Source organism: Daktulosphaira vitifoliae, unplaced genomic scaffold, assembly GCF_025091365.1.
Source record: "Daktulosphaira vitifoliae isolate Bord-2020 unplaced genomic scaffold, ASM2509136v1 Scaffold_3, whole genome shotgun sequence".
NCBI lineage: Eukaryota > Metazoa > Arthropoda > Insecta > Hemiptera > Phylloxeridae > Daktulosphaira > Daktulosphaira vitifoliae.
Window position 1 is genome coordinate 41,012,697 of NW_026099574.1, and position 10,209 is coordinate 41,022,905.

Genomic DNA, 10,209 nt, shown 5'->3' on the forward strand with positions numbered 1-10,209 from the left:
AAAACTTATTAGTAAATATTTTTTCTCTGAGAAATATCTATCCTTTCCCTTAATTCATTATATCCATCATATCATATCATATCATTATATTCATTAATCCATCGGTGTTTTTGTAATTTTATTTGTGGTTATCGCTTGGGTATTTAAACGAACTGGGACAATATTTACCAGAAACTGTATTAAACAAAATGGGATATTACAGAACAATATTAAGTAAGAATTTATCAAAAGTATTTCAGAAATGAGAATCAGCTGAACTATTTTTACTCCAAGTCGTATTATCTTGGAAAATAATAGATATATACATTTTAATGTATTGAAGGTCCTGCTGTTTTAACCTAATAATAACTTAACTCTTAAAAATTTTTTGGAGAAATAAAAAACTAAATAATGTTACATTTAAACACAGAAAAAAAAAACTTGCCATTTTTGTTATAACTTAATACTAACATGTGGAATTTATTTGTGCTGGACCTCTACGTAAAGTATTTTTTGCCGATATATATATATATATTATAAGTTTAAAAAAAGTAGTTATCAGGTTGTTGTAACAGCATAAGGTAAGATAAAGCTATACCTTATCTGTGGAAATAGCTTGGGATTACTGTTGTCATCATTTAATTGATAAACTTACAATAATTGACGATTATTATAAACTCAATTATAAAATAAAATAATTCATGAAAACTGAAGGTGCACTTTTCTACTAATGTGGGCCAATCTCATTAATTTTTCTGTCAATCCTCTGCTGACTATCTACATTTCTTTAGAAAGCAGTGCTCTGCAACTATGATTAATAATTTTCTTAGTGATTATATCTAAAGCTAGTCTGTACGATGCAAATTTAGCCTTCTCCACTAAATAAATGTCATTCAGTCAAATCATGTATAGATTAGAGTATTTTTAACATAAAGAGTGATATCAATTCAAGTTCTCTTGGAAATACTTTTAGGTAAGGGGGAAATTTTAATTTAGGCTACCTAAACATTTTAATTAAACTCTGTCTACAGTTATGAATCATAATTAAAAAATAATTACAGTTGTAAGTTAAAATAATAATATATTAAATAATATTTACAAAATACATAATGGGAAAAATAGTAACATAATCATCTATAATAATTAAAAATTAAACTAAGAATTTTATTAGTTTGTCAATAGATTATTAACGAATAAATAATTATTAATGGTATACATTATTTTTAACTAAATTTTTAAATTAGTGACTAATGTTGACAATCCTTATCCCAATTTTCTGGTACATAATTTACAGTGGCGACATTAAATTCTTCTAAAGTTGGTAAAAAATTAGTTTGACTTTCTGTCTCTAAGGATAAGAAATCTGGACTGTCATAACTTTTTGAATACAACAACTAAAAAAAGTTATTTCAATACTTAAAAAAAATATATATATAAAATATTTGACATAAAAATTACCTTGACATAGTATTCTTTTTTTATTTTATGAAGCTCTACAATAGCTGCTGCCCCATAACCAGGTTTAAAAGAATTTTTCATGCCCAAAGTATTGAAAAAATCAATTAATGTCAACTCATGGCTAAAGTAAGCAAACATTTTTCTATTAGGATTCAACCTACCATCCATTTTGTCACGCATATTTCTCACTATTTCTCCTATAAGTTTACCAGATCTAATTTTTTTCATAAATTCTGTTTTAGAATGAGTTTTATACCATTCTAAAACTATTTCTTCCATTTTACTCATACAATTTATAATTTTTGCCCATGATGGTAAAGTCATATGATTTCTTTGCTGGGGAAGACAAATATTACATATCAATGATACACCAATTAACTAATAAATTAATATAACTTACTTGTATATTTAAAGAGTTGTAAATATTTTCAACATCTGTAAGATGTTTAATTTCCATACCAGAGTGACTAGATAAATATTTTAAAAAGACTTCATGCTTTTTAAACATTTCTATTTCAGTACTGTTCTTAGCTTTTTCAAATTCTAAATCATACTTAGGGCATGATTTAGTTATTCTTAATAACTATAAAATGAGTAACAAAAAAATATATTTGTTAAAATTAAGCATAATAATACTTAAATAAATTATAATAGCTACATTGTCCTTTTCAGATGATATAGAATGAACTGGTATTGGTATCCAATGTATATCTTTATTCCAAATTTGTTTTCCAATAGGAGGAAAAGCACCAGTTAAAAATGTTGAAGCTGTCATTGATGTACGATCAGTGTCTGTGGTTTGAACTAAAATATAACTACTATTGAAGGCAGCTGGAAGAAATTTAGAATAACGCTTCTTAAAGCGTTGGCCAAATTCATAAGATCTAATTTTTCCTGCCTGAAAAGTAAAAAAAAACATTATAGTCATTAATCATCTAGTATAAGTTTTTATATTTATATTTATTACATGTTATATTTTTAGTTTTTGTATATACATCTATAAAGTTGTATTTTCGCAATTAAAAATAAGGTAAAATCTAAAATGAATGATTAAAACCTTTATAGTGATTAGATATTGTATAAAAAACAAAAACTAAATCATTTAAACTTGAATAATGGCTAAATTATTTAATTAAGTTAACTTATAATAATTACACTTGTAAGTTGTCCAAGACCATCAGGCCAGATTCCTTCCCCTAATGGTGGATACAAATCATTTGGATATGTTTCCCATTGTAATGGACTTCGATCTCCCTGCCTACAAATCTTAAAAAAGTAAATAATTATAAATACACTTACATTAGTATTCTATATTTATAAAACTTACAATTATAACAAGTTCTAAAGAATTTTTTTTCCTTGATTCTTGGCCCCATATTGAATAATAAATAGCGAAAATAACTATTATAATGCCCGATAAAATTACGACAGCAAAAGCACCTCTGTTATTTTTTTTTAAATGTAAAGCTGAGTGTTTTTTGGAATAAGTGTTATCACACAAACGATTAAAATCAGATGACTGCATAATTTAGTTACAACTTTTAATTATTGAAATAAAATAAAAGTGGTCTAGATTGTCCATTACAGAATTTTAAGCGATTGGAAGCCAATCCCGTTGATTACCATCATAATCAACGTTATGTTAAAAACTGTGAGTCTAATTACGTAGGTGCGGCTACCTAACGTAAATAATAAAATTAGCGACGTAATTAAACCACAAGTGTTTGAAAAACGATTGCATGTCATATGATTATATTACTATTCACAAAATACATCGACTCTATGACTAAGTTGTATGAATNCGACGTAATTAAACCACAAGTGTTTGAAAAACGATTGCATGTCATATGATTATATTACTATTCACAAAATACATCGACTCTACGTCTAAGTTGTATGAATAATAACATATAGCTTACATTTATCACAGACTATATGACTATACATAGTCTGTGCATTTATCTTTAAGTAAAATGAGTTATTAATCATCTAATTTTTTGATAAGCGTGCAACATGTATTTTAATGTGTCTACAGTTGAATATGAGTAAAGCATTTTACAATGTGATTTATTTGACCAAAATTATTATTAAATTTATTTCAATTATAAATTCTGACCAAATACTTAATTTAAAAACTTTAACTCTATAGGGGAAATTTTTTACTAAATTGTTTTGTCTCATATTCTTACCCTCCTTAAAATTGAGTATTTTTGGCCACTAAAAATGATTTTGTGGACGCTTAAGCCCTCCCTCATACTATACTAATGGGTTTGACCAATTATTATTGGATATTGAAAAAAGGGAAAAGAGGAGTGATATGACACGTGGATCATTCAGTCGCTGCTTTCGAACTAATGTACAGTTTTGCTGTTTGCTGTTAGTTTCTGGATGGTGACCATACAAAACCTTTAATAGGATCATATACCATGCCTCTATACTAACTCCCTCGGCCAAAATAAGATTTTGTATTTGTATTTTTTTTTTCTATTATTTCAAAACCATGTTATTAATTTTGTAAGCGTTTGACCTGAATACATAGTTTTTAATCATAGTGGTCGTAATTCTTCTCAAATATATATATATATATTTATTTCATGATTGGTCTCAGTTGGTGTAAAAGTACTTTCAGCAAAATACCCTAAAATAGATTGTCTTTTATTACTCGTATTTTTGCCTGGAAACATGGTTGATTTATTATTTTTTAATGCACTAAAAAATTATTGTTAATTTTGATATTTGGTTTTGGTTATAACAAACATTTTTATGAATTTACTTCATTGAAAATCAAAGATATGATTCATAATTTTTCCATAATATTTTTAATGTCTTCGTCGATTGAAGTTAGTTTTAAAATAATTAGCTACTTGCTGCGTTCATAGTTAAAATTTTTTGTTTTAAAATTTCTTGAAAAATATTGAAACTATGGAAAAATAATTCAGTTCGAATAATTATTAGATATTGAAGTCATGTACTATTCTGTAAACTTTCATCAGCCAAAATTTCTTCGAAAAAAATTTTTCAATAAAAATTCCCTTATGGTACAACGAATTATTTTTTTGCTATTCTGGTTTTACTCGATTATAAACAATATATATAAAAGTTCATTCGCTGATACTTAGGTACAACTAGGGTGCTAGAGGAAACTTAATCCCCAGTTGATGAAATAACCAAAAAAAAAAAAAACCAGCACAGTGGTAACGTGGCATAGTTGGATCAAGTATAATTATATCTAACAGTGATTACAATCACTTTAAAAAGAACCCTTCGATACAAATCTTTAGATAGTGTTTAATTTTAAAAAATNCTTCGATGCAAATCTTTAGATAGTGTTTAATTTTAAAAAATTGGTGGATTATTCCAAAAGCTACATGATCTGCTATTTTCTTATTAATACCCCGATTAAAGATAAAGTACGTCGAATGAAAAAGGGATATAAATATTATTTCTCATGTAAAAAATAAAATCGAGAATTTTCACACAAAAAATGCATTTGGTAGCCATTTTCACCGTGAAGACAAAATAAAGTTTAATCTAAGATGTATATAAAAGTGTTAGACTTTCAAAAGTTAAATTGAAAAAGTTGTCATTTTGAATCCCCCCCTATAAGCAGGTAAAGAGTCAGATTTATAAAAAAAAGTATACCAAATGAAAGGTAATAATATCATGCATCGATATATAAAAAAATTATATTGATTTGGTTATTTTTTAAAAAGTTATTTCAATTTTTAAGGGTAATGTCTTCGACTAGATACGATTTGTGATATTTTGACGTATCATTGAAAGAAATCGGTTCGGTGAGAGCTGAGAAAAAGTGGTAACAGACAAAAAAAAAAAAAACATAGTAAAACCAATACCCTCTCAGCTTCGCATCGAAGCTAAAAAAGAAATTTTGAAAATTTTATATGTTGTTGCATATAATATTTTTTTGTGAGAGAAAATACAATAAACGCCTTTAAATATTTTATTCTAGTTACATAAATGACTAATATATATAATGTAAAAATTTATTATAATTTATACAAGATAATTACAATTAAATTTTTAATTAGCTAAATAGCAAAAACGACTCGTAAATTTTAAGTTGAACAGTTTTTGTACATTGTTTTTAAACAATATAAAATAATAAATTCATTTTTAACTATTGTGTTCAACATAATATAATATTAATGGGTATTTAAAAAAAAATCATTCATCATGATGAATGATTTTTGTTGCAACATAAGTAGATATTTACATTTTTGATATTGGTACAATCGTTGTAATTACATTATTTTATTATACATAGCTTAAAAAGAAAATTAAATTATATTTAAATAAAACAAAATTCTTAATGTGTTTTAAATAGTCATACATCTTGAAAGATTTTAATACAAAAGTAAAGTTAAAAATGTTTTCAAAATTTTTAGTTCAAGTGTTTTTCTTGATGTTAGAAATTATTTTAATAAAAAAAACATAGTTTTCAATAACTTTTTTATGGATAAACGATCCGAACACCAACAGGAATTTTGGCACCCCGAAATGTTTTTGAAACGATCTTTTAATTAATATTGATGAGCAAAAAAAAGGTCAACTATCTCATCACCAAGCTTTTATTGAACTTATCATGATAGTCAATTAAAATAAAGAACGTAAAATATTATATAAATCATAATTACTTATATTAAAATTAAAATTATGTAATCTGACATTATTTGTTGGTTTTACTCTTTAATATTTGCATCTTAGAATTTTTAAGAGTTATTGCTCCTTCTAGCCACTCCTAAATACGGCCCTGTTGGGCAATATTTAATCTTAGTTTTTATTCAAAGTTTATGACATTCTCTAATAAAATTTAAATTCGGTGCGCTTAAAATATAAACTTTTTATAGCATAATATTTGCGATAACGGTAACAATGTTATCGATATAATGAGCTATAAAGTAATGTTATCACTAACTCTTCCGGTAGCAAATAGCAATAACTGATAAATTAAATTTTTAATATTTAGGTAGTCAAAATGTAGTCAATTCGTACGTGATATTTCTTTTAGCACTAAAAAATGAAATAAAATTTGCATAACCAAAGATTTAAATGAAAAATGATTTTTGATTTTTAAATTAACACTATGTTAGATCAGGAACCTGGTGGTTGGACAAATTTATTTCCAACCAAAAAATCATTGCTCATATTTATCTTATATATATTTCTATCAATTAATCATGGTAACATACATAAATCATTATATTATGTATTTTTTTTTCTAACTGACATCAACTGAAATTGTTAATATGTTTCTTTTTAGGTTTGTTAGTAAAAATATCACAGAACACAGGCACAGGGTCCTATAATTATAATGTAATTTCTGCAGTATTATTGACTGAGCTATGTAAACTTGTGATATCACTTATACTGTTTTGGAAAGAGTAAGTGTACTTGTGCTACATTATTTAATATTGAAATATTAATTCAAAATGCTTTGTTATTAGCATTAAAGCTTTTAAATAGTTGTTTATAAAAAGATTATAAAATAAAATTGGGTACAGAAATTGCACAAAAATATTTGATGTCAAATATTATAAGGCTCATAGGTTAAATAATTTTCTTGGTAGTTCCTTAATGAAATAAATGAGCTTCTAAAAAAGTCTTTTCTCCTTCTACAGTCCATCAAAAGTTATGTCAGCTTCTTATAAAAAGATATTTCGTAATTGTTTATTCTCTGGAACGGATTAATAGTTAGTTTGTACCCTGAGAGAGGGATGGGGATTCCAATTACTGAATTAATTTTTGCAAAGTAAATAGAATTGCCTGTAACTGAGATTTGAATCCATGACAATGTACACCAAAAACTACCATGTTATAGATTCAGCCATATTGTCCCTTCTTTAGGTGTAATAAAAAGCTAAATTATAATCTGTTCTTTTCTTTTTTTGTATCTATATTTTTTGTTTGATCAATAATTTCTAAAGTATTGTGTTTATGTTTGCTTTGCTGTGATATAGAATACTGCATACAAATTTTAATAACATTTAATCAAACTTAAATTTTTTTATTTATAGTAATCCTTTGAAAAATATAATTGACCAAATTAAAGAAAATAAAATAAGTAAGTTAAAGAAGTTTTTTTTAATTTAAGAAAAGTTAAGTTTTAAATTTGAAAATATCGTTAAAAAGTTGAAGAATCAACTTGATTGTCATATTGAATTATTTGAAACTTTATTTATTTCAATAAAATTATTACTTTATAATTTTAAATATATGTTACAGTGTTATTTTTGTATATGATACCAGCATTATTGTACTGTTTTTATAACAATTTGGCATTTGTAAATCTTTCAATATTTGATCCTACAACATACTTCATTCTTCTTCAACTACGTGTCATATTGATTGGTGTGATTTACCAATGTTTATTTAAAAAAAGACTCAGTAAAATTCAGTGGTTTTCATTACTTCTCTTAACTTTTGGTTGTATTGTTAAAGAACTAAAAATAGATGAAGCTAGTGAACTTCGATCTTTTAGTATTATAAATGGTATTCTTTTAATGTCAGCCCAAATATTTTGTTCTTGTCTTGCTGGTGTTTATAATGAATATTTGCTCAAAAATGGTCATGGAAGTGAGGTTAATGTATATGTACAAAACATTTTTATGTATGCAGATTCCATGTTGTGTAATTTTATATTGTGGTTATCAGTTTCACATCAAACAGATTCTAATCCAATGCAATTGGATATTCTAACAAATTTTTGGGTTTGTAACATAAAATTATGATGAAGTAAGGTAAATATAAATGAATGGGGTAACTGTAAATTATTTTTTCTATTAGAATATTTAGCAGATTTTATTTTATATTAAAAAGTTCTGGTTCTTATATGTCTTGCTATTATAGTAAATGTAAGTTTGAAATAAAAACTTGTGCATTTATCTAAATAAATGTATTTACAATTATTTCATTCATTTACAATTACCCCAATACACCTTTTTTTTTCTTCTAACTAAATGATTAATTTTTATTGTTTTTTAGGCAATGTCTATTGTGATTAATAGTGCTATTTATGGTATAGTTACCAGTTTACTTTTATGCTGTTTAAACTCAATTATGAAAGTATTTGCAACTGCTATTGAGTTAATTCTTATTGCTTTATTGTCGTGGATAATATTAGGATATCAAGTAACTCTTCAAACAATAGTTGGTGTATGTATAGTATCTGGCTCTGTTATAATTTATGCTAAACATCCTGTGACTAAAACTGATGAAAAATCTAAAGAAAGTTCTATAAAGTATTCTAACAATGTGTGACAAATGAAATTATACAATCAGAAAATAACTTTAAAAAAATAAAAAAGTTCTGAAAACTAAATTTTTTAGGAAAAAAATAATGTTAACATAAATAGAGTGGACATAATTATTGTTTTTTTTTTAAATTTTATTCCTATTATATTCTAATGTTCTGTATTTAATTTTATCAAGTTATTACGTCTTGTATTTAGTATGTTTCTATATATAAAAAAAAAATTAAATTAGTATTTTTTGCATATTGATGTCTGAATATATTATAGGTACTTTTATCATAATATTGATTTATTAAAAAAAACATTTTTTATTAACTAGTCAATAATTAAATTATTAAAAAGTTTTCATATTTTATGATGTATAACTTTATACTATACAATACTTATTAGTTACTACAATTGTTACCCATACAATTATTTATTTTTTGATATTGTAGACTATTTTTATTTAAAAAAATTTTACACAAACTAAATAACAGTATTATTTTGTAAGTGATTAAGAAAATTTGTATTATTTATTAAAAGGGTCTAGAATTATATAAATTTATATTTTTAGTTATTCTGAACACATTTTCAACCAGTATAAATTTTTATTGATTGAATTGGAAACATAGTAATTTGTTGTATCCAAGGTTACAGTTTTTTTTTTTGAAGGTTGTTAGGGGGTTTATTCTCCTTATAACAAAAAAATTTTTTATGCTACTGTATGATACTACAGAAAATTTGTACAACATTTTTTCAAATTTTAAAGAGATTAAGTTATTCCAAGCCCATTTTTTGCACTTCTGTTGTTAATATTAAACAAAAAATCTCAGCTTCACATTGAGTTTAAAAGTTTAGTTTGTGTTATGTATAGGCAATTGTTTAATTTTTTGTTTATTTTTATGTAAATAGTAACATAAAATATATATTTATTTGTAATGTTAAGTTGATGTTACAATAAACAAGACTAATAAATATCAACTTATTTGACAAAATTAATTTTATTGTTTATTTATTTTCTCTAAAAAAATTCAGCGTATAAAGTTTATATTTATTTTATTGATTCATCATTAAAATTATAGATCCTACAAGTAAATGTTAAATTAATCAAATGTGCTGAAATTATTGAGTTGATTATTGTATAAAAACTTAATTTAGAAGTATTTCAAATGTAAAAATTTAAAGAGATTCAAAATTAGACCAAATAAAGAGTACTCCTCTACTAGGAGTACTCTTAGTACTCTAGTATATGTCTACTACATATACTTATAATAATTAAAAGATGTAAATTTTTTGTGTTTTAATAGTTGTTGATGTATTTTTATTTATACCAAAGATTTTTTATGATATAAAATGTTTAAAAAATAAAATATAGCCATTACATGTTCATTAAATTAAATTAAAAATGTATTATTTAAAAATATAATTTAAGGAAATGAAATTGTACTTTTCTATTAAAAGTAGAGCTGATTCAAGGAGTATTTATAGTGTGACCAAAATAATGAGCGCAAAAAAATAT

General features: G+C 24.6%; 2 protein-coding genes across 2 annotated transcripts; one reads left to right on the forward strand and one right to left on the reverse strand.

Annotated features, from left to right (window-relative positions):
- Nucleotides 1-1,122: 1,122 nt before the first annotated feature.
- Nucleotides 1,123-3,228, reverse strand: LOC126900293 (prostatic acid phosphatase-like). The gene is made up of 6 exons (XM_050675907.1): nucleotides 2,765-3,228; nucleotides 2,593-2,703; nucleotides 2,096-2,335; nucleotides 1,838-2,020; nucleotides 1,438-1,773; nucleotides 1,123-1,373 (listed from the first exon to the last, which is right to left on the reverse strand). The coding sequence occupies exons 1-6, from the start codon at nucleotides 2,960-2,962 to the stop codon at nucleotides 1,227-1,229; spliced, it is 1,215 nt and encodes a 404-aa protein (XP_050531864.1). The 5' UTR covers nucleotides 2,963-3,228; the 3' UTR covers nucleotides 1,123-1,226.
- A 3,124-nt stretch (nucleotides 3,229-6,352) lies between these two features.
- LOC126901243 (UDP-galactose transporter senju) lies at nucleotides 6,353-9,689 on the forward strand. The gene is made up of 5 exons (XM_050677600.1): nucleotides 6,353-6,638; nucleotides 6,719-6,839; nucleotides 7,473-7,519; nucleotides 7,681-8,165; nucleotides 8,440-9,689. Exons 1-5 carry the CDS (start codon nucleotides 6,542-6,544, stop codon nucleotides 8,713-8,715), a joined length of 1,026 nt encoding a protein of 341 aa, XP_050533557.1. The 5' UTR covers nucleotides 6,353-6,541; the 3' UTR covers nucleotides 8,716-9,689.
- The last annotated feature ends 520 nt before the right edge of the window (nucleotides 9,690-10,209 follow it).